The following is a 25968-nucleotide window of genomic DNA, read 5'->3' as shown; positions in this document are numbered from 1 at the left end:
TATCTGCAATTTTGGTGAAAATGACTTTTTTGTATTAATAGTCAAATAATGGGTTAAGTGATGTCCTGTCCAAATCCCAACTGTCTTACTCCAAAAATGAAGCCACCACAGCATGTCAAACGAAAGGCTATCCCATTCGCTCTAGTGCTTTGGCCGCCATGTTTTTTGGCTCTCCTGAACATTTGACATTTTGTAGATACAAGGTCTTGTCGCCCTAGCGACGATATACTGCTCTATTATAGGAACACCACAGAAAAACCTTAATTTGGCTATCCACCTGATATCACAACAGACACCACTAGTTGGTATGAATGTCATCTCCTTGACAATGTTAGTCACCTGTGCTCGACGACAACGCTCTCGTGAAATCTTCTCCCGTGGTCAAAATTTGTGATCCAAGTAGAGCTTCGGTGCGTCAGCTATGAGAGAAGCAATAGGGACTTTTTGATTTTACGTCCTGGACGTGGACGGCAAGGTAATGACGTCATTTAATAAAGGAACTGCCCATGCTCCAGGTTCTCCAGCAGATCGAACTCCAGAATCGAGAACACATTTTCCAAGGATTTCACATCCTCCTAGATTCATGACATGAATGACGTCATCGCTCGGCACACTGATAACCAGCATGCGGGAGGGGACGGGAGTCATGACGTCATAGCAGTACGTCGTGACCAGTATGCACTGAAAATCAAAATGGGTGATAACACCTCGGAGGTAACGAGTAGACTGCAGCAATATGGAACCGCTCTAATACGAGATAGACGTCCATGTCCACACAATCGAAAAGTCCCTAATGTTTGGTTTAACTCTACCCATTCTAAAATGACTTGTATCTATGATTAGCACACATCAAATCATATGCAGAACAAGACGGTCTGGCATGATATGGGTTAAGGCTGTCTCGGGTTCATCACATTCAACCGCTGTATATGCCATAAATTTTCTCCACAATGCACCAACTTATTTTTCTCCACGTGGGACTACACAAACACACACTGCACTTTCAATTCTTCAGTCTATGTGACTCACGTCCTGCAACATATCCTCTCGGTATCATCCATTTGGAGTGTTTCTAGTTCATGTCACACCTAGGTCTCTCTCTCAAAATTGAGATAATGATGTGAAAGGGCGCCCCCTACAGCCGTATCGGGTGATTTTGATCAAGGAGCTGAGGCGACTCCACCATGATTCGTAGGAGGAGTTTCTCGATGTAGCCCTCCAGTTCCTTGATCTGGTCGAGATTCGCTGAGAGAATCGACTCCTGCTCCTGGACCAGGTGCACCAGTTGCTATGGTAATGGAGTTGAGAATTATAGCATTAGGACCAATGTAGTTGCTGAGGTACAAATTATTTAACGGTTACTTTGTGTTGAGTAGCATATGGGGATTTGAAAACCAATTTTCATCAAATAAACATTGAATCCTTTTTAGAATTACATGCTCTTTCACATTTCATAAGATGTTTCTCATTATCTCACTTAGGAATGTTGTAAACCTGAATCTCACATCAACCAGTACTGTACAGTCCCTTTAAAAACTGTTTAGGTTAATAACGAGGTTCCACTTTATATTCCCAAGGAGAAAGAAAGATGGACCCACCTGTCTGGAGAGGGTGTCATATTTGCTCCCCCCTCTCGTACTCCACCCCTCTCTGCCCTCCCGGTTAGGATCAAAATAAGTAATAAAGAGTTTAAAAACTGTTTAATAGGTTAATAACGAGGTTCCACTTTATATTCCCAAGGAGAAATAAAGATGGACCCACCTGTCTTGAGAGGGTGTCATATTTGCTCCCCCCTCTCGTACCCCGCCCTTCTCTGCCCTCCCGGTTCTCCCGATGCCTCTCTTCACCCGGGGCAGGCTTCTCTGGCGTGGGGCTGCGATGCCGATCTCTCCTGTCTCCGCCGTCGTCGCCATGGTAACCCAGCTCCGACAGGGTGGTGATGCAGGCACTCATGGTCTTCTTGTGTCGGGTATGGCCTTTGGCATGTTCTAGGCATGGTGGCAGGGGGTGGGGATGGTGAAAGGATATTCAATAAAACTTTTGTGGAGCAGACTTAAAGTAATAGTATAGGTTTTACTTTGTCTACAGTAAAAAGGTGACTTTTTCCAGCTTTATTCTCTTGAGGAAAAAAGGTACAGGACCACTTCAAATGTTTGTTGAAAAATATTACACTGATTTACCTGAAACGGTTGGTTTTCTGAGCTCTCTTAGAAAAGGAAATAATTGCATAGTATTTTTTCTTTTTCTCTATGCCCTCTGTCTTTCTCTATTTCACTAATTATTCGAAGGAAATATTAGATCAGGCTGAAACCTATTTACCTCTTTCCTCACCTTTCTACTTTTCCCTCCTCCTTCCTCTAACTATTCATTGGCAAAAAGGTTGCCCCTCTAAAAAACAAAAACAACTTGACTCCATTTATGAATCAAAATCCAGAATACATCTACAGTAAACTTCAGAATTCAACTCAGAATTGCTTTGATTGCTTCTCTTTTTACAGAGTACAGAAAAAGCATGTCAAAAAAAAAGGACTCAACATTAAAAATTTGCTCTGGTGGCCTGCTTGGGCCACTATAATTTATACATTTAAAATTCTTGTGTCAAAAAAAACAACAACAACAACAAACAAACAAACACTAAATTTCATTTTAAACCTTAGCTGCCCGATCAGGCCCCAAAGGATGACTTTTTGGAAATTTAGTTGGCCGACACAAATTTCTGGTGGCCCCGGGCCACCAATAATGTCAAGTCCTGTTCAAGGTGCCAGAGGGTTTAATAATGAATAGATGTAACCATAACAAAATTGAAATCTGGAATTCACTATAGAGAAATTTCAGGAATCCTCTAAGAATGGATTTCACACACAACTCACTTCCCCTGGGCAGGGTAGTGTAGGCGTACGCATCTTCTTTGTCCTTGGGCATGTCCGACTGGACTTTGTCCTTGGCGGTCAGCAGACTCTCTTCCGACACGGCATGGCTGAGGGGCGCAGCCGGGGGGTGCAGGCTACCCACCAGACTGGACACGCCCAGGTGCACCCGCTCCTTGCCCTGCTGCGAAGGGGAAGCGGGGCCACCGCTGTCGGGCTCGTCCGCCCCAGCGTCGCCAAGGCGATCCGCATCTTTGTGATGCTGTGGCGGCGTGGGGGATGACGGATCGGAGCTGGAGAGGAAACGCAAGTCCGGAGTGCTCAGGCCGATCTTGTTCACATGCTCTTTACTCTGAATAAAGAAGAAGGAAATATCAAGCAAACAGATGATGAATCACAATCACATCAATTAACATATAGCTCACATTCCACGTACTGTCTCTACATGGTATCCTTATGCCATCTTCTTCTGTTAACTCATTCCCTACCCAAATCTGAATTTCCCCATAATTCAGAAAAGGCTCATTAAGATCATTGAAGCAATGACTTAATATTATGAGAGTATGAGGAAGTTCAATAGGCAAAAAAAAACTAGAAATGTCGCTACAGCGACTGGTTATACCCCCGCCAAACAACATTTCATAAGCTTTGGTCAAAACAACATTTCATAAGCTTTGGTCAAAAAACTGAGGAAGTAGTTAAATCCGCAAGATCTTTCCTTGATCTTCTGCCATTAATATGCCGTTACCATGGCAACGTACTTTCGGGTACTGTCGAAAAATGCGTCTTGCACATCTACAACCAAAGGCACACATCTGTACCAAGTTTCATGGAAATTGGGCAAAAACTGAGGAAGTAGTTTGCAACACAAAATTTTCCATCATTTTGGCTCATAATATGTGAGCTGTTACCATGGCAACATACTTTTTGTCACTGTCAAGAAATGTGTCATGCTGACCTATATCCGAAGACAAACATTCAATATGAATTCCATGAGAATTGGAAGAACACTGATGAAGCAGTTTTGCCATGAAGCATTTTGCCCTATATTTTACCAATAACATGCCGTTACCATGGCAACGCACTTTTTGCCACTGCGGAAATATGTGTCTTGCACATTAAAATATTCAGATGAACATCTGTACCTAATTTCATAAAAATTGATCAAAAACTGTGGGAGGAGCTCGCGACGCAAGATTTGTACCCATTTTTGCCCATAATATGCCGTTACCATGGCAACGTACTTTTGGGGACTGTCAAAAAATACGTCTTGCACATCTACAACCCAAGGCACACATCTCTGCCAAGTTTTATGGGAATCGGTTGAAAACTGAGGAAGTAGTTCGCGACGCAAGATTTGCAACGGACCGACCGCCCGACCGACCGCCCGACCGACCGTCCGCTGATTCCTATATACCCCCTTCAAACTTCGTTTGGCGGGGGTATAAAAAGAAGGGTAGAAATGATTAGCCCTCAACTCACCACATCATTTAACCACAGTCTTTAGACTAAATATGAGCACTATCGTAGAACTCAGTGCACATACAGTGGACTCCCGTTATGAGGAAGTCCTCGGGATCGGCAGTTTTCTTTCATTATATTGAAACTTCATTATAACCGAACAAATAAACAATAAAAAAAAACATAGAATCGATTTTCTTGCGGCCTGAATTTTTACTTTGTTGTAACCGGGATTTCACTATTAATGGGAATGCACTGTATTGACAGGTATTGCACTTTGTCAAACGTAATGTTGTCTAAAACCGAAAGTTTTACAAACATTAGATCATTATATCTTATGTTTTTTATGTAGCATATCAGACAAATAGATTCGAGAAGTCCCGAATACAAGGCAATTGAAATCAAGTGGCAGGAAAATGAACATACACATATTAAAGAAAATTAAAAGAAAAAAGAAATTCCAAAATTTGGTGATGGGGAAAAACCCCTTGCAGTTTAACAAACTTCCCTACAGCGATATACCATACTCAATACACTTTGTACAGGTTTCAGAAGCTTTCGATGTGCAGAAATTTGATGCAAGTGACATCATCAAGATACATCATGCAAAATAAATATGCGGAATACGACATCCCACACATTTTTAAACTCACCAGTGCTTTTGAAATGTTCCCAAAGGCTGCTTTCACATTGCGCCCCAGCCCGCCTTTCCCTCTCGCGGATCCCTGGAGGCCGGATGGGCGGGGTTTATTCTGCGCCTTCCGAGGGGGCGTGTTCGGTAGGGAGCTCCCCCCATTCTTTCCGTGGACCCCGCCAATGTCCAAATGATGGTGGTGCAGGGCGTGGTGCGTGGACCGGTGGTCATCACTCATAGAGGAGGCAATGGAATGTGAATCGTCTGAGTAGAATGGGTCCACGTTGACCTACATATGAAATCATGAAAGATCCCAATATCAAAACTAGTCTGAGTAGAATGGGTCCACGTTGACCTACATATGAAATCACGAAAGATCCCAATATCAAAACTAGTCTGAGTAGAATGGGTCCATGTTGACCTACATATGAAACCATGAAATATACCAGTATCAAAACTGAATTCATGATTCAGTCAAAATTAACCCATACTTTACTTTGTTCACCAATGCCTGGAAACTTAATCCCTAATGAATACAGATTATTTAATCCTTATAAATCTTTTTATGTCACTGTGGGCTTCCTATTGGACAGAGGCACACAGCTGCAATTGAGTGGCCTTCCCAACTTTACTTGTACAACCAGGCCCCGTTTCACAAAACTTGTTATCAGTGACAACTGCCACATTTCTATGACAAATTTGCTCTCATTCAATCAGATGTAAGGATTTCAGAAGCTTGTAACAACTACATGTATCAAAACTTGTCACTGATAACAAGTTTTATGAAACAGGACCCAGGTCAATTTTAGATGGCTTACAGAATGCTGAAGAAAAAACTTGGCAAGTTCAGCTGAGTGCCTGGACTCACAAAGGTTTAAATGTAACAGGTCATATCGTAGGGTGAGAATGGAAAGGATGTCATGTTGCCACTTAAACTGTTCGAGGCACCTTAATGCCCTTCTCATTCTCACCCGACGATATGTAAAAATGCCATATATCCCGAACCATAAACCATCAAATCTTCAATTTTACCGAAAAATGATAAAACAAATAATGAACAATGAATATACATGTACACACCGAATCGTGGAATTGCATCTCCATGTTGTAATCATTCAGGAAATCCTCCTGAGCATTGTGTGAGTCTCGTCTCCTGCCATCTGATGATGCCCCTGAACTTTTTCTCCTCCATGCTGCCGTGATGTGAGACATAATCAAAGTTACATAACAGTTTTAATCCAACAAACAGACAAATCAAGTGCGGATTCATTTTATGTGGCTACATTAAGGAAGGAATTACGCTGTAAGTGAGTATACTGTAAAACACGATATATTCGCGGCATGAAAATTTCTTGAATTGGAGCCGACAGTCTTTCTTGCAGCATGAAATTTTCGCAACTTACCACTGGCATCCAATGCATACTGTGTAGGCAAAAACTTTCAAGTGCATTTTAATTTCGCGAATGTTGCTGCTCGCAAAATTTGCGAAATTAAAATGCATGCAAACATTCCTCGTTTTACAGTAATCAGACAAACATAGCAATGACAGACAGCTCTAAGTACCATATAGTACAGTAAAAATAATATATCATTGAATGTCTTGAGGCAAAACTCATACCTGGTCTAAAATATGAATACAATTGTATTGCATATTATAAAGTGTGGTACATAATGTTCAAAAGCACAGCATCTTTCCCATTTCAAAAATACATTTTTATCTTTTTGACTGAGAAAAATATGAAACTAGATATATCGCTACGGCTACTGATATGCCTCCGCCATAATGCATGGTTCTCCTAATAGGTCTATAGCACAATGTCTTGACAATGTGTGATGACAGTTTCACACAATTGGCAAAATATTAAAATGACAGGTTTGACACAAATGTGCTGAATGTTCACTTTCCTAGAACTAGGTTCAATTGGATGAATGATTAAAATGTAAGAGTGCAGGTATTTGGGGAATTGATGATTTTTACTTGACTTTTGACCCTTTTATAAGTTTATGCATTGAGTAATTTTCAAGGTATTGAGAAAAAGTATAATTTCAGTATCAAATGGGAAAATAGCATTATCTAAACCTGGTCTTTGACCTTTGACCTCACAGTTCCAAAGAGAATCACTGTTAGGTTGAACATGCATAAATATGTAAGTTTCATGATGATACCTTGAGTTACTTTCGAGATATGGAGGAAAAAGTGCAATTTAGCACTTTCACTTGACCTTTTACCTTTTGACCTTTGACCTTTAGGCAAGAAACTTCCCCAAAAATATATATTGGGTAATACATGCCATACATCAAATTAAAAAAAAAAAAACCTTCAGGCATATTGCATTTTAAGGAAAGTAGTGATATTTTGAGGAGTTGACCTCAACCTTTGACCCCCTGACCTTTGACCCATGACCCCCAACTTCCCTAGATAATCACTGCCCATCGGTACAAGCATATATACTAAGTTCCATGAAGATACCTTGAACCATTTGCGAGATATGGAGAAAAACATGAAATTTCAATTTTTTTTTTCACAAAATAACCTGTGACCTTTGACCTTTGACCCTGTGACCCTAAAATCCACACAAAGTATTATCCCCCAAGGATATACCCTCATACCAAGTTTGATGTAAAACCACCACACGGTTCTTGAGATATCGACAAAAACAAAACGGGACGGACGGACGGACGGACGGACGGACGGACGGACGACCCGAAAACATAATGCCTCCGGCCACTTCGTTGCGGAGGCATAAAAATACAATAAAACACATTGGCAGTTCTGTAAGCAGTGTATCATTTATTAGCAACTACAATGAATCAATGTGACCTTATTCATTTTTGTTGTTATTGTTGTTACTGAAAAACAAATTATATTAACGTGTACATTGAGACCTCTGACAGTAAGAAGAGTTTAACTCCACCCGAGTTTAAGCCAAACTCACCAGGAGAGGGCAGTATATTGAGAAGGGACGGTGACTTCTTGTCTTGACCTTTGACCTCGCTCTCCACATCTTTCCTGTACAGGATCTGGACAGTGACCTCTAGTTGACCTCTGTCTCCTGTCTTCTTCCCTTCCTGTCCTTTCTTTGGCTGTAGCTTGTACCATCTACCAGACAAACCAGCAAGAAGGAATGACCTTTCACCCTTGTTGCCATCCAGGGGCCATGGAAGGGGGAAGGGGCTAGAAGGGGGACAGTGCAGCCCCCTCCCACACACACACAAACACACACACACACGCACTTTTGGGGCCTGATATAAGAGGGAAAAAGATCTGGAAAAAAAAATCTGAGAAAAAGGACAAAAGATCACAAAACCCGCAACTTGACAAAGGTTCCTTCGAGAGGGGGGTGGGGGGGGGGGGGGGAGGGGGGCTGCACTGACCAGTGGGTTTCAATCAGTGCGATTTCTGAATCGCATCGCCATTCGTTCTTCCCACGAACTGTAAGGAACTGGAATTCCCTGTCGTCAGAAATTGTTTCAGCGCCATCTGTGGGATCATTTCGAAACCGTCTAATGGTTGATCACAGTGGCTAGTTATTTTCGTCATATTTTCTATGTGCTTGTAAACATCTGTAAATAAATTGTATTATAATGTAAATAGCACCAGTCTGCAAGAATCTTCAGTCTATTGAAGGAGGCAGACTTAATCAGAAGAAGAAGAAGAAGAATCAGTGCTATAACCATCGTGGCTTTGACTGGCTTTGGAATAATGTTGCTGTGGTAGTTACCACTGATTGCAAAGTGACAATGATTTGTACATTAACTTTACGATTGCAGTTTCTAAAGTGGCTATGGAAAAGGTAGAATACTGGTTTGCCAATTATTACAGATTGACTGACTGACTGATTGATTAATTGATTGAAAGATTGATCGACTATTTGATTGATTGATTGATTGATTGATTGATTGATTGATTGATTGATTGATTGGTTGGTTGGTTGATTGATTGCATGATTGATAGATGGATTAAATAACTTCAATCAGTGGTAACCATCTTGGCTTTCACAGGTTTTGAAATAGTTTTGTTATGGTTGTTACTACTCATTGTAATGTTACCATATTATGGTTTTAGGCAACGGGGCCTAGAGTTAATGAGTTACTACAAACGAGTACTCTGATCAAATACATAAAAATGTCATTTCTGAAATTATGCAAAGGCAATACTAAAAACAGGTTAAAATGTACACAAACAAATTGACATCTTACTTTCGAACACATTTGCCGTATGAGGCTGCGATGCCGCTGACGGACACCTCGACACGGCCAAGAAATCTTTCCCTCAGGAAGTCTGAATGACAGACTACTAGTTCCAACGTCCCTCCATGGTCTGATATCACACTGGAAGAAAACAATCAATATGCAAACCTTTTTCAGAAATTGCCAAATTTACTGGTCCGACATAACCATTAAAAAAAATTTAAAAATTGTCTTGTCCAGTTGGAAATCTAAGAACAGGGTCAGTAAATTACAAGTTCGAACCAGAAAAAAAAGAAAAGAAAAACTGGGTATCATTATTCTACTGGTCTGGCAGAGGCAGGTCGGACCAGTAGAAAAGAAAGAAAAAATGGGTTTCAGTGTGCATAGCAGCCATGTGATGCTATGAAATGCAGCCAAAAATCTATCTCCAAAACATCTCCTCAAATATTCATCTGGATCTGCATGAATGTCCTACATACTTGTACAGTCTGTGTCTAATTAAAGTGTGTAAACTTAAAACAATATTTGTTACTTTTTTTCCTCAAAGAAAGAGATATAGAATACAGTGGCTTATCAAGCATAAATTTGGCCAAAATGGCATATTTTCCATTATAATTCATTCTGAGCTTTGTACCGTGACAATCCCCATTTGAAGGTCGTTGTTATGCAACAGGAATTTACAGGATTAACTCCTTCAACATCTTGTTCTTGTTTCTTGTAGAACACAAGAAAACTATTTTAAACAAAAATTTTAGGACATTCCTGGGGATTAGCAAATGATTTGCAGCAACTGACAGTGCTGCAAAGGGTGAATGCAATGAACTAGTTTGATGAACATCATACATGGTTGTGAAATCAGCATTAGTGGTAGTAGAAGTTCTTAAGTATTCTTTGCAGTATTGCTGGAATCAGTACTGTTAACATAATTACCATTATCATCACTATTGTAGTAGTAGAATATCAGTGGTGGTAGTAATAGCAGAAGTACAGCACAAATGTAACTTGTAGCAGTAGTATGTAGTATCAATGGTGTAATTATCATTACTGCAATTTTATCTTTTCTATTACTGTTAAAACGATACAGGGTTTAAATAACTCACAATTCCCATAACAGCAAAATATTTTGAAGTAGTAAGAGTATCAATGTTTCGATATCATTACAGTTATTATCATTATCATTAACTACAATTTTCAACATTGATCATTGCCATTGGTATTTATCATGACAACTCTTGTAATCACTAAAAGCAATCTAAGGGTGCATTTATCAACTCTTTTTCTCGGTAGAAACAGGTTTTCCAAACGACTTTCAGGGAATTTTTACGAGATGATAAATGCCAAGCTGTTTTGATTATGGGGTTCGGAAAGCCTTTTTGAAAACCGCAAATTTGTGCTTTCCGAAACAGGTTTCCTAAACAGGTTTCCAGAAACCTGTTTCAAGAAGCCCTTTGAAGCGAAATAAACGCAAAGCTGCTTTGAAACAGCTTTGTACTGCGCGGTCGTGATTTGGCAAAAAGGTGTATGTCTGAAAAATATAATGTTTTTGGTTTTTACCATTTGGGGGGTTTTCGATGCCGAAATTTTCAGGTGACCAACTTTCGTAAGTCATCGAGCCTTTGTTTCCGAGATATTTGGGGCTATCTCTGCATCATTTTATCAGTTTTCCTGCTTTTGATTTGTATTTTTTAAAGTTTGATGCAAGAAAATTATCAGGAAATGAAATTTGCAGTGTATACTAAATCCTGTCCAGAATCAAATCCCTGAGCACTGCACAGTTTAGATGGCTTCTATGGTCAAGGAAACTGCCAAAATTTTAAAGTCGATTTTCTCGGCTTTGTAGTCGCTGTAAAACGGCAGACATTCACCTTTTTGCCAAAACACGACCGTGCGGTTACGAACCATGCATTTCCAGTTTCTGAAAAGACGTGCACCACGCAAAGGCCAGTTTTTTCGTATTCGCGATGAGTTGATAAACGCAACTATTTTGGAAGCCATTTCTAAAGGGCTTTGGAAACGGCTTTTGAAAGCCCTTTCAAACAGGGGAAAGATGATAAACGCAGCCTTAGATATCAAAAGAAATTGACTCACAATTCACATTCCTCATTCCAGACTGCCGTCCGAACCCTGTCGAGGACGGAAGTGGCAAACTTGCTCTTCCCGAGGGTAAAGGTCACGAAGGCATTGTTGGTGTCATCCTTACCCTTGAAGACCAGTCCCTTAGCTTGGTGAGCTGTATGAGAGAATGGAAGGAATGGAAGGAGAGTGGTCTGGGTAACGTTCTATTCCACATGCTGGGGACAGCCTTCCCTTTAAGGCAAAGCCAGGCATGCATGTATATATTCCTTTTGTTGCTTGCCCATTAGGCATGAAAAATCATTAGTTTTCCAATATTGCTTACCAGATAGAATGATGTACTTACCCCAAAATAGCATCAATGTACACGCTTGTATTAGTTGTCTTGAGGAGATTCTGATTTTCATACTAAGTCAAATTTTGCCTACACGATCAGGCATGTAAGTTTTAGCATTTGTATTATAGCATTTGTATGTATTATATTCACTTGCTCAACATACAGTTTTCATTACTCCACACAGGCGGGCATGTGTTGCTGTCAAGCCCCAATAAATACTGTATTGTATAGTATTCAGACTAAAATTTTAAACCTCCAGAAAATATCTCGAGGTTGCAAGTTGGGGGTGGGCGGATGTATTCTAGCCAAACAGCCGAACAAATCATTAGTGTGAACTGTTGATTCACGTCAGAATGACCTCAGGTCAGAGTCAAACAGATGTGCCCCAGAAACATACAAGTCTTTGACCATGAATTCTGTGGAAGCTACACGTATTGCACTAGTTGGTACACAGGTACTAGTAATATGTTTTATCACCTATACAGTGTTTTGGAGGTATTGTAAATGCCTGTGGAATGCTATGAAATCACTACAGTAAGTACCCATTTTCACTGAAAACTGATTATAAAATGGCTATACAACATGTGTACATGTATGTACACATAATAAGCATGTTGCATACATACCAAGTTCTGTGAACAGAGTCTAAAGAAAGATTTATGTGAGTCCTACAGTTCTTTGCTCGTACGTGTATGTTTACACATTGGATGGAAAAAATTATATCGGAATTACATTGTACAGTATAACATTGCTCACACCACAGTGACATAAAAACCAGGGGAATACTTTCCTCTACATGTTTTATATAAAGTGTAAAACAGGACTTTCAAATTGTCTCTAGTGTAGTTTGCAAATGGCTGACTTTTTAGCCCAATTATATACAGTTTTTGTTTTAATCATGTGGACTACGGAGATAAAGATACTTGTATGCCAGAATGTACCACTGTCCAGGCTGCAAATTTTAAAAGTGAAAAGTTGTTTGTCTTTGTCATTCACCAATCAAGCCAACAACTGTATACTGATTTAGTTTAGACTCTGACCTTGAACTATGACCTTTGACATCATGACCCTAACTCACTGAAATAAAAATGTACAGTGTACACCGCTTAGATCCAAATCCTCGAGAAATACCGTACCAATAGAATGTTCTTCTTCTAAGTATAAAATTTGACTTTACCACATATATGTAAACATCTGGTCGAAAAAGACGATCTGTAGGACATTATACTTCATACGGATGCAGAATGTAAAATGACTATCAGCATCCTGCTTTGAGAACAATTAAAGAATGACAGACTCAGGAACAATGGAATAATTCAGTCTGCCTATTTTGAAGATATCCGGATAAATTTAAAGGACAAGTTCACCTTCATAAACATAAGGATTGAGAGAATGCAACAATAATAGTAGAACACATCAGTGAAAGTTTGAGGAAAATTGGACAATCGATGCAAAAGTTATGAATTTTTAAAATTTTTGTGTTGGAACCGCTGGATGAGGAGACTACTACAGCTTGTGAGTCATATGCGTACAACAGTATAAAGAAAATGTAAAAGAAAATTCAACATATTTTCACTTTTTTCGCATAATAAAAGAGCACTTGACTTGCCTCTTTCTAAAGGCGGGGGGAATAATATTACCCATAACATTTGTCGGTAACGAGTCAGGGGAATGTGTACTTTTTTCAAAAGATGGAATTTTGTGAAATTCTCTTTATATTTTCCTTATATTGTTGTACGCATGTGACATCTAAGTTATACATACACTGCAGTAGTCTTCTCATCCAGCGGGTACTGCACAAAAACTTCAAAAATTCATAACTTTTGAACGGATTGTCTGATTTTCCTCAAACTTTCACTGATGTGTTCTACTAATATTGCTACATTCTCTCAATCCTTATGTTTATGAAGGTGAACTTGTCCTTTAACAAAACAGGAAAAAAATCACATGAAAAGTCCTGGAAACAAGGCTATCATGAAAAATGTAATCGACTCATAATTGAGACATGTCAGTGGTATGCAAATTTACATACCAGCAAGTTATGAGTCATGAAGTAACCATCCATAACAAATCTGAGGTCATGCATTCTGCTAGTTGTAAAATGGCATACGTTTACTGTACAATACACATATTCCATGCCTATCTTTCCGACAAAAGGTCTTATCTGACAGCCATAAAATTATAGTGTGAAGCTCGCCTAAAGTATGTCTAATAAACAGCCATTGAATGCAGGTGCGGGTTCCATTTGTTGTTGTTGTGGTTGTGGTTGTTGTTGTTGTTGATGTTGTTGTTGTCGTCGTCGCTGTTGTTGTTTTTTATTATTTTGTGTAAAAATGTCCTCTATGTCACTTCACAGCACAGTTTATGGCCATGAAAAATGCAACAAACATCTGAAGCTGGACTCTGATCATAACATTAGGAAGTCTGTTAGAATGCCTACATGTGCTATCAACAAATGAATGAATTAATGAATGCATGAATGAATGAGTGAATAAATGATTGAATAGGCCTACATGTATGTCATATGAATGGCAGTGAATGACTGCTGAGTGAATGACCATTTGAATGAATTTAGTCAATAAATGAATAAAGAATGAATGGAAGGGGAATATTGACTACATGAATGAGTAAATGAATGAATGAATGAATGAATGAATGAATGAATGAACGGGAGGTAAATGACTGAATGAATGAGTGAATGAATTAATAAAGGAATAGAAGTGTTTGAAAGATGAGTGAATGACTCTGTAAATATGTGGAAACAGGAATGAATGAATATGAATGAATGTGGAGTGAAAGACTGAATGAAAGAGTGGATACATAACAATGCATAAAACAAGACCTGAATGAATGAAAGAATGGATGAATTCAGAAAACATGCCAATTGATGAACATTGAAGGAACAAATGAATCTACAAGGGGGAAGAATGAATTAAAAATGAAGGCCAGAAACAAATTATAAGCACATGATCAGAGGTTTGTACTCATATGACCAAACTACCGCATGACTGCTTTCAGTCCCCTGCGAATTCCTAGGCACTGAGAAAAAGAGCCTTGCTTCAGAGGCACTTGTAACCACTGCCTACCACGGGACTTGAACCAGGGACCTTACAATTAAGAATCTGTGGTCCATACTGTGATCACTAGGCTGCTACAGCTCCTACTATAGTCAGAATAACACACACACACACACACACACACACACACACACACACACACACACACTTCAATGTTTATCCCAAGGGAAAAATAATACCCACGAATTTGTATTAAAACTATTATAGGCCTATCATTAAACATCAAGTACATCTGGTCCCTGTTTTATCAAACGATAAAATCGGTTTTAAATTTCTTTACCACACAGGCTGCCATAGACTTACAGAAACTATACAAAATCAACGATGTAATCAATTTTAACTCTTCATAAAAACAGGGCCCTGGCCTGTTGAATGCAGATCTCTTTGTCAAACGGATATTAAATTCAAGGGACTTCAAACCAATGTACTGTTCATGGGTGGAGGGGAAAGAAACAATTATGTGGTACGCAAGGTTATCAAAACACACAAACAAGATTGTTTTACCAGGGACTTCCGCCTATTAAACATGGACCTATAGGAGCTCCATGCTCCTACCATACAATGGGCCTGTTCAACATGTTGATAACATTAAACCTCAAGGCTAAATTGTTGTTGATGGTGGTGGTGGTGATGGTTTGAATGGCATTCCATTTCCACAGATATATTTACAGCAAACATGAAAAGTAATTAAACCTTGTGACAAGGCTGCCACATTATACTTGTTTGGGGTGTTTTGTATTTGTGCATTTAGCTATTTTTTAAGAGACCAGTAGTGCCAGTATATTACTTTTAAACGTGTTAATAAAACAAACAAATAAACAAGCAGACACTAAAGGGCTTTTTACACTTGTGTTTCTTAACCCCGGACTTTCTCTGACCCAGGACTATCGTTAGTCCTGTACCAATTTTTTCAGCTTTTTACACTCGCCAATTAGTCCCGTACTATCTCTTGTCCGGGGCTAAGGAGAAAACTGACCTTTTTACACTGGTATTTCTTAGCCCCGGACTTTCCATACCACATGAATATTCATGATTACGTTGTGTACTGTACACGTACACGCACGCACCGGCAGCACTTGATTACCTCGTTTCTGATTGGTCAGTGAGGGTCGGACTTCGTCTCCTACGCTTAGCCCAGGATTATTTTTTCGTTCTGTTTACACTCACTTGCTTGGCACCGCAATTGCGGTGCTAACCCTGTTATTTTGCAGGGCCATAGAGTACCGGACTATCGGTGGGGCTAGCCCACTTTGGCAAAAACGAGTGTAAACAGAAAGTGGGCTAAGGATAGTCCCGTACCAATGGTGGGGCTAAGTCCCCCCACCCCCCCTTAACCCCACCGTTGGTACGGGACTAAGCAAAAATTACAAACTTTGTAAAAAGCCCTTTAGAGGGACTGACTGTAGGGAGTTTTAATCCCGGATATTTTCCCGCATTTATAAATTGTATGTTCCTGCCAGGCAGGATTTTAACCCAGCATCTGGGGTTAGTTGAAAAGTCTTGAAAGTCTTTAAATATCAACATGAACAATGCGACATGGTTGAAATGCTGTGCACACTGAATGCTAACAGACACCTGAAATATACACTGTGTATACCGGTCTCTCCGTGTAGGGTTACAAACACATGATACACTGCTTGCAACCATTCAAGAGTACAGTGTGCTCTGCTTGATTGCATAGGGTTGATAAGAACAAAATTTCCTCATTTTTTTAAACCAGATGTACCCCACTAAGAGGTGAACAATTATATTGCATCTAAAATGTCTGGGAAATGCTTCAAGTATAGATTCAAGGCCTACTCCTCACTAGGATTACCATCCGAGTTAATTTATCCTGTATTCTACATACGTACGAAAAGACAAATTTGTGCAATGGTACAACTGACTAAATTATCCCGTTTTATTCTGTGGTAGACCAAAGTTTGGGCTAAACTGGACTCAGCATGCCATACAATGTACTCATAGCGATTGGTACAAGGATTCTTTTTAGTACCAATGTCTATACCTCGTCCACCATTGAGTTGTATTGAATGTGCTCCCTTTTCTAAAGCCCTTTTTACCCTTGTGTTTCTTAACCCCGTACTTTCTCTGACCCAGGACTATTGTTAGTCCCGTACCAATTTTTTCAGCTTTTTACACTCGCCAATTAGTCCCGTACTAAGCTCTTGTCCGGGGCTAAGGAGAAAATTGACCTTTTTACACTCGTATTTCTTAGTCCGGTACTTTCCAAACCAAATGAATATTCATGAGTTCACTGTGTACTGTACACGTACACGCACGCACTGGCAGCACTTGATTACATGTACCTCGTTTCTGATTGGTCAGTGAGGGTCGGACTTCGTCTCCTTCGCTTAGCCCAGGATTATTTTTCCGTTCTGTTTACACTCACTTGCTTGGCACCGCAATTGCGGTGCTAACCCTGCTATTTTGCAGGGCCAGATAGTACGGGATTATCGGTGGGGCTAGCCCACTTTGGCAAAAACGAGTGTAAACGGAAAGTGGGCTAAGGATAGTCCCGTACCAACGGTGGGGATAAGGCCCCCCCTTAGCCCCACTGTTAGCCCCACCGTTGGTACACGACTAAGCAAAAATTTACAAGTGTAAAAAGCCCTTATGTATCACAGCAAATAATGGGCTAAAACCACCTTTTAAAAAAAATAAACATCTCAAAGTACAAGTCCATCATTGGATGGAGCAAAATAAAATCATTTCAGTGATATCTTGCTTGGGTATCATAACAAGGAATATTGTTGGAATGATAAAGAGTTTCCATGTACATATTTTCTTAATATTTTCACTGTTTTTGAATCAGACAAATAAATCTTGAATTACCAGGAATGGTCATTTTGCAATCAAACTTTTCATGATTCTCATAAAAATGAGTTTTTCATCATACATTGTTTCCTCCCATTTTAACAGTAATTGAAAAAGATTCCATGACAATATCATTATGTCATGAATGTAAAGCAGTAGATCTGGGTCTGGAGTATAAAACAGTGCAGTGACTGCATTGTATGTAGTTCAAGTGCTACTGAATTGTAGCACTCGTAAACCCACAGCTGTACAGTACACACACTTTGTATTGTTGGATATATTGTTTAATCATTTCAAGGCAAAATGAAGGCTACTTTTTTCTGGCCTTAAATCTAATCTGAAGAGGTCATCCGGTGCTGAAATGATATGTGATTGTAGGTAGTTTAATACCAGCACAATGCATCTCTACAGTCTATAATACACCCATATTTCACACAGTCCATGAAATATAATACCTGTACATGAGTTTTGTTTTTTTTTCCATGTATACATGTAACATGTTTAACCCCTTGAGGACCAGTCAAGAGTATATACTCGGGCAAGCATCTACGGGAAATGCATGTAGTAGCAAAGTCAAACCGTCCTCAACAGGTTAAGAGCAACGTTTAAGTTCAACTGACAATGTGCATTATGAGATGTATTTGTATCATCAGTGTTAATCACACACACACACACACACACACACACACACACAAATATAGAGCTTTATATCCCCTGTGAATTATTTTTTCACTATCTTCCCATTCTTCAGATAGAATGTATTTTCTGGTTGTCTACAGCGGGACAGGTTCCAAAGTAACAATTTGTATTATGATTTTTCATTTCAAACAGTTTGTATGTATACCACCACATCCTGTTTCCATGTCAAATGTCCATGAAACAAGTTGAAATCTCACAAGTACAAGCATACTTTCTACAGGAAAAGATGCAGCCTTAACAAGAGGATTTTGGTCTGCAAATTGTTGTATAATCCATATCCTACCATGTATTCCTTACAATAAAAATATGACAATGTTAAAATGCACTCTCTCTGTAGTTTTGATGCACAGGTTTTTTGTTTTGATAAAAATTGCTGTTGTTATGGGTGTGTGTTTGTTTTGATATTGCTGTTGTTATGGGTGTGTGTTTGTTAGCGTAGAATTTCACGAAGTCAGTGAACTAAATTTCAAAATTGAATTGAATGTCTATATTTCTATTAACACTTTGGTCATATTGTCTGTTAGGAAATAATGATACTTTTCCCCCCATGTAACATGTGAAAACAGTCCCTCTAAAATAGGGAGTGAGATTCACATTGTACTGTACATGTACGTACATAGCAACTGTCAATATGAATTTGCATCAACCATTGTGTTTTGTGATGTACATTTGTACAATGCATGCAGCCTCCTACATATGACATTTTTCAGCTTGATAGCTCTTCCACATTATTAAACGGCCACCGCAGCTGACTGTGAACTATCTGGGATTATCACTTTGAATACAGAGAGCACACTAAAACATCTGGAGAGATTCGCCTCTTTTCTCCCTTTTTTTCAGTGGTGGTAAACAGGTGACTATTGCTTCGTGGTTTACTCAGTTGGCAGACACAAGCAGTCCAACAGGGTACTGTATACGCTATAATTTTCGCGTACATAAATTTTCGCGAATTGCCGCTGTCACACATTTTCGCAAGTGGTTGAATTCGCGAGTGGGGGACCAGAGAAAATATGAAGTGGCAAAGAAAGTGTGAATTTTCAACTTACTAGCAAATAAGAATGATACTAGTTATACACTGCATGAAAAAAAAACTTACCAAACTCTGCGAACTAGTAAGTTAGAATTCAACATTTTTGAAGTGGTTAAGTATCGCGCTAGATTTCTGACGAGTGGTCCCCCTTGCGATAATGGATTGGCTCTCTGCAGTATTCGTACAGCGTAAGTAGACGTGGACGTGCTATATGTACGTAAACAAGCTTAGCCAGTATGGTCTGTTTGGTAAGCCGTAATGTTTGTATCATCAAGGCAAGGGATTCATTTTGGAAGGTAATATTTTCGCGAGTTGTTTATTTCGCGAATAGCTCCCGACTCGCGAAATTCGCGAAAATAAAACCCCCGCGAAATATATAGCGTATACAGTAATAATGGTCCTACATCGGAGCACAGATCGTCTTTCTCCTTAATAGTGCTCATACAGCTCAGGTATCAGCCAACTCTTACATGACTGTTCAACATCTTCTTTCATAAAAACCATGGTCACACTGGCAAAACTTCCTGAAGTTTAAGTTCTCAAAGTTTTGCCCGGGTGACTGCAAACTTCCTTCTTGAAACTTCTCACGACACCTCCCACTAAACGTAGGGAAATTTCCAGTAACCCTGCAAATCTTCTTTTAAAAAGTTAGCACAGCTTGAACACAGGCTCATATCAACCAACTCTTATGATTGTTTCACATCTTCTTTCTTTCATAAAAACCATGGTTGCACTGGCAAAACTTCTTGAAGTTTAAGTTCTCAAAGTTGACTCCAAACATCCTTCTGAAAACTCCTCATGAAACATCCCACTAAAATCCTCCTCCCTGCTAAAACGAGGACATTTTCCAGAATCCCTGCAAATCTTCTCAAAGTTTGTGCAGTCTGAATGCAGGCAGCTGAAACTTTGCAAAGTTTGTCATGTAACCAGTCTGGTTCCTGTTTGTGGTGCCTTCAAAGCTGTCAGATGTTGCGCTCTTTCTTCTTTGTTGTGCATGTGCACCAGTGACCAAACCATCAAGACTTGTTGAAGAGTTATCAAAGTTAAACTTTAAAAAGTTTTACTAGTGTGACCTTGGCTTAAATCTAATCTTTTCAAGAGACATTCAGTATGCTGCCATAGAATTATGTATAAAATGTAGATGAAAATCCGTTCATGAGTTAAAAACTTCTTAACCAGCAATGATGGACTGGAACATGGATCCTATCAAACTTTGAACCTTCATAACTTTTGAAAGGATTGTCTGATTTCCCTAAAACTTCACTAAGATCCAAGATGTGTACTACCAAGTTGTTGTGCACATTCACTCCATCCACATATAGACATTATATAGATGATGACTGGTGGGGGAGGGAACATACCGAATGTTCCACCCGAAGGGTTTGGAAATGCTATTGAGGGAGGTTACATGGTGTATAAGTCCCGAGACGAAGTCGAGGGACTTATAGCCTCCTGAAATAGCATTTCAAACCCTGAGGGTGGAACATTTGGTACTGTACATGTTCCTGACAACAAAAGTCATCATCTGTTATATGGGTTAGTCAAATACGTCAAATACGTCAACGTCAACCAACAGCACAACACACTCAATCGCTCGTTCGCGTATTGCAGAGCCAAATTCACTGTGCGTGCGCGGTCCTAGGCCTTCTGTCATTTGTTACGTGAAAATGTTTTCCCATGGGAGAACATTACACGAATGTACCGCCATCACGTGACTGTGTCTAGCCAATCACTAACCGGTATTTGACTAACCCATTTAATATTGTACATTGTATATATCTGAGGTATATTCCCCTTACTGGAAGCATGAATGGTGTAGAAAAGAAGTGATGAATAGCCAAGCAAAGAGAAGAGAAAGAAAAGAAAGGGGACTGAACGAAGCAAACAATTAGAAAAAAAGATGAGTGCACACATTTTGCAATACTCACCAATAACTTTGCACACGTTCCCTGGCGGGTCCACAGTCAACGAAGACATTGTCGTCCAACTTCAGATCAGTTTCATGGGGGGTAGAGTGGAATTTTAGAATGAAGCTAGAAATTTAAACCAGCACACGCCGTGTCTGCAGCATGGCCATGTGTCATCATAACCTAATTGATACTGAAAAGAAGAAAAAAAAGACAATACTTTCATTCTTTCCATTGGTGATGTGAAACTTGTTAAAAAAGAAATACTCTCCGAAAGCATACAAATAAAACATTACTGTCCTAAGCATCTCTACGGGTACAGGTGTTTTGCTGTTGCTGTTTTAGCTCAACTCTTTCTTCAACTTTTTTTTCAAGCATTCAATATTTTTCCTCTAAAATCCACTTTGATCTTTTTAGAATCAGCATCATCAACCAAGCCTAAAGTAAAAATGCATTGCCATCGTCCACATCTTTCTTTCCAGACTTCATCACGACATCACTCATCAGAATAGTGTCAGAAATAAATTCAAATTTTACATCTCCTGCATCCTGATTATTTACAAAAATGATACAAAACAAAGTTATTTGCTTCGGTATTCTCCATTGAAATTGGGAAAATTGAACTATTAAAAAAATCGTTTATATCTCTCACCATGCTGACAACTAAACAACACGACTTTTTACAACGCTGGCACCAAAAATATAGACTAACACCGTATATCCGTACCATATCACATTATTTGTCCGACAATAATACAATAACACAATAATGTATATGTGGGACCGAGTAAATTGCGGCTAACGGTGTACCAGTAGCAGAATTCAGTTTAACGATAGGTCTATCTCACGTAAATTAATAACTTAAATCTTGACAGCTTACCGCTTGAATGTCGAGTTAATCCTAAAATGTCACTTGCAGTTAATGCCAGACAACACTCTATTTTGGCGTGTTCCAACAAGTCAATAATTCGTCATTTACAAGGAAGTTCGTAGAGCACAGTATTTCTACATCACATTCTTCGGCAGTTACTTCACTCGCTCAATGAGTCGAAAGGTTCGTACGATTCAATGAAACATCGATGTTTTGTGTACACATTCAATCAATCGAGCTACTTGCAAAGGGCAGCTTTCGTGAAATTCGCTGACCACATTACGCGAAAAACATCGGAGGTTGAAAAATTGAAGCAATATTCAGCGAATTTTTAAAAGATAATTCATGTAATTAAGTCTACTAGTATATGCCCAACTGCAATAGCTGCATTTGAAGTGAAAAATAATGTTTGCTTGTTTTTGTTACCCACAAGAATACTAGCATACAAACACAGTTCTCTGACTTTAGAATTGTCCAGAAAATGATGTTGAAGTAGTAATTCGACATCATTTTTATAGATTTATTTTGAATTTGTGCATAGGATAATTGGTAGTAACTTATTCCAGTAAAGCATGCGTTCAAGAATTATACATAAGGTATATCGCACGCTTTCTACAATCATGATTTCGTATGAAAATAAGAAATTAATTTTGAATATAGGCCCCTACAGTATAGGCTACCCCGATAAAACTAAATTGGCGTCATATCTATTTGAGAACGTTGTGTTGCGAGGAATCAGTGATATAAAAAGTTTGTCGTGTGAAGAAATTAATACAAACTGAAAGCCCATTCCAGGGGCGGATCCAGGAATTCCGTAAAGATGGGGGCGCCTTTTTATTTATTTCGTTTTAGCAATAATGATAATAATAATAATAATAATAATAATAATAATAATAATAATGATAATAATGGGGGCTCCTGGTGTGCCCAGCCCGCGCCCTCTTCCTCCCCCCCCCCCCCCCCCATCCGCTACTGCACTCCGCCTTCAAGTAATTAAAGTGAGAACAGTAAAATCATTAGCTATATGATGGAACAAAAACAAGAAGAAAACGGGGGGAAAAATCTGAAGTTTAATGTGTTTATTCCCCACACTCTGTAGTGCCATCGGTTATTATATATAAAATGATAGTACAGTTTTATCGCAAAACAATTAAGTGAACTCCATTTGTGTTAATTTCAGTTACTTTTTATTAAACTTGTTTAAAAAAATATGAATAAATGAGAAAATACTATGAAAATATGTTATATTTTTTATGAAAACTTCAAGAATGTCTGAAGAGTTTGTTCGCAAAAGACCGATAAGTCCATATTTGCTAAATGGAGATATTTGCGATTAAAAGTCAAGAAAAATAACGAGAATAATAAGAAAATTTTAGCTTCTTTTGACCATAACTTAAAAATTGTACCTTTATATAATGTAGCAGTGACCAATATATCATTTAAAAGGCATTATTGTGTACTTTATGACAGAGACCGTACTTCCATCTTCAAAAATGGACTTATCGGTTTTTGCGAACAAACTCTTTATCTCTTTTGATAGTGTTATATGACAAGTGAGGTCTCACTGGAAAAGTTTTATTTTGCTCTGACTGACTTGCTTTGAAATTGACTTTAAAATGGAGTTACTGAACTGTTTAAAAATGACGCTTAAACCGTTTTGCAATCAAACTCTTCATATAAATGGCTATGACGTCATTTAGCTTCTCTGCCATCTCATTTAATTGGCCTGTATAACAAGTATTTTGGTCAATATCCCAACAGCTTAACACTGTACACAATAATAAGTAAATCCAATATATAACAATTTGGTCGGGAGAATCGCAAGTTCTTTTCAATCAATTCAACTTAAGAAAAAAAAAGGAAAGGAAATTCCGAATACTTAGTCGGAATGTGCAGCCGAAAAGGTGACAAAAGCTGAGGTGACTTTGACGATTTTTAGTGGGAAAACGTGCGAATGTGACAGCTAAGGACTCTGCACGCATTTGGACTGCTTTCGTTGTGAACATTTTGTGAAAAGTTCCAATGCGTATTGTTCTTTATAGGCAAGGGAAGCAACATGCATGATGACCATCGATGACGGAACTATTTTCACTTTTACAAATTCTCCTCCAGTGGTATACGGTGTAGATCTAAGCGGTCACAGCGCTTACAGTGGTGACTTACTCAGGCGCCATCTAATAACCAGATTTTGAAAAAAAAAGCAAAGAAAGAATTTCATCTTTTCTTCTTCTTCTTCTTCTTCTTCTTCTCGCTCTTGCTTCGTCTTAAATGTTGTATTTTGTTTAATCTCAAAGGCTTATCAATAGCTTCACAACGTTTTCCATTATAGTGTTTAATCTTTGATACTGCCATGGTCTATGTTTTGTACATGGCATGATGTTTACTAAGCCATGAAAATGTTAATGTTAAAAGTAAATGACGTAGAAATGACATGATTTATGGTACTGTGCGTTTCTAAGAACTGAATACCACAATTATTATCAACCTTAATAACGATCGTATTGTCAGAAAAGAAAACTTTGCTAAACTCAATCACGGGCCATGTTTCTGATTTCACGCCGAACCGTAGAATTCCCCTACCTCGTGGTGTACTTATTTTTAAAGGGATATGTTCGCTCAATGACTAGTAATTCTCGAAGAGATTTTTGCATTATTCCCATATAGGCCTACCAAGGGGGAGAGATAAAGAATTTAAGAAACATATTATATGCATTATATGATTATTATGTCCCTAACAAAATCTTATTTTCCCATGTTTTCCACTCGTTCTCGAAGTAATTTACGGTATCCTTTTACTCGTTTGACTGTACGATCCCACTCTGTTAGGTTCACCGGTGTAAGTGAATGGAATTCAATAAGTACTGCTTTGAAATGCAGCACGACTCTTTCTAAATTTTAGATTTAAGTGCTTACTGAAGCGTTCTTTCTTTGAACAGTTAGCCATGACTGAGTAGTATAGTAGTATGTATACTGCATGTGTGTGTGTGTGTGTGTGTGTTGTGTGTGCGTGTGTTGTGTGTGTGTGTGTGTGTGTGTGTGTGTGTGTGTGTGTGTGTACGTGTTAATGTGATGGTGTTTTGTTTAGTTACTTGATTTCACACATAATCAGTTGTAATATATGTTGCTTAATTGTAAAGCATGTTGTATTTTCATGTGCAGGCAACCTAACACAAGCACAATATGCTTTCAAGGCTGCCTGGCTCTCATTGTGAACGCCACTATTATAAATATTATGTTTTTGTGTTTCATTTTGCCGAATAAATGGCCTAAACTGGCCTCAATTTAATGTTAATCTAATATCGCTGATAGGTAAGTAAGAGATCATGTCTGCCTTGAGCGCGGAACCAAGGCGTAGCCGCAAGTTCACCAAACGGGGCTCCTCCCAAACCGGCCCTCTATTGACAGTTGTGTGCACAGTTCGCCGCTATGTCAACCAGTTTACTGATAACATTTTATTGTCGTCTATCTCAATACAGCAATTTTCACCGCCTTTTCATTGTGGTCTTATCTCTCAGTTTGATTTACCAAAGAGCCCAAACATTGTACGCCACAAGTAGGCAAAGGTAACTGCTAACTGTTCGCCTATGATGTGCTGATTATCTTGAAAGGTGACTCAATATTTATGTAGCAGAATAATGGATATCCAAGTGGTAATACTGGTATCAAAGTTCTGAATTATTCGAACAAGATGATTTTATCAATAATGATTTTGGTTCCCTATAAGTTGTTGTGAAAGCCCCTGCGTGGGAATGTTGAAAGGTATTTCCATGTTATCAGATTATGACTGTGTCAATATTGGTATCTGGGGCATTGTCGAATTTATTCGCCCTGCGTTTACGACTCCGGAATTTAATTTCCTTTAATATGCACAACAAAATTGATTTCAGTATTCACATCTGTGAATATTCTTGCGTCGAGATGTTTTCATCAAAACTTATTGACAGATTGTTCATCATTGACGAATGTAAGCAACGATTATTCTGTATGTTATTATTAGCCGCGATCCC

The 25968-nt window shown here is 38.9% G+C and overlaps 1 protein-coding gene across 1 annotated transcript; it reads right to left on the bottom strand.

Moving 5' to 3' along the window:
• Nucleotides 1-1135: 1135 nt before the first annotated feature.
• On the bottom strand, nucleotides 1136-22112 carry LOC139728706 (uncharacterized). The gene is made up of 10 exons (XM_071639648.1): nucleotides 21971-22112; nucleotides 21112-21283; nucleotides 11242-11383; nucleotides 9163-9294; nucleotides 7899-8062; nucleotides 6043-6155; nucleotides 4982-5251; nucleotides 2871-3219; nucleotides 1762-1988; nucleotides 1136-1288 (listed from the first exon to the last, which is right to left on the bottom strand). The coding sequence occupies exons 2-10, from the start codon at nucleotides 21158-21160 to the stop codon at nucleotides 1136-1138; spliced, it is 1599 nt and encodes a 532-aa protein (XP_071495749.1). The 5' UTR covers nucleotides 21161-21283; nucleotides 21971-22112.
• Nucleotides 22113-25968: the final 3856 nt, after the last annotated feature.

Source organism: Diadema antillarum, unplaced genomic scaffold (assembly GCF_040938485.1).
Source record: "Diadema antillarum isolate AM-2024a unplaced genomic scaffold, OU_Dant_1.0 seq00000193_RagTag, whole genome shotgun sequence".
NCBI lineage: Eukaryota > Metazoa > Echinodermata > Echinoidea > Diadematoida > Diadematidae > Diadema > Diadema antillarum.
This window is presented reverse-complemented; position numbering and strand designations above follow the sequence as displayed.

Excerpts from the sequence above, each read along its gene's own strand:
- LOC139728706 (XM_071639648.1), bottom strand. The coding sequence starts at position 21,160 with ATGTCTTCGTTGACTGTGGACCCGCCAGGGAACGTGTGCAAAGTTATT. Across the intron at positions 5,252-6,042 it reads AGATGCAATTCCACGATTCG|GTCAACGTGGACCCATTCTA; the intron begins GTGTGTACATGT and ends TTTCATATGTAG. Across the intron at positions 1,289-1,761 it reads ATGACACCCTCTCAAGACAG|CAACTGGTGCACCTGGTCCA; the intron begins GTGGGTCCATCT and ends CCATTACCATAG.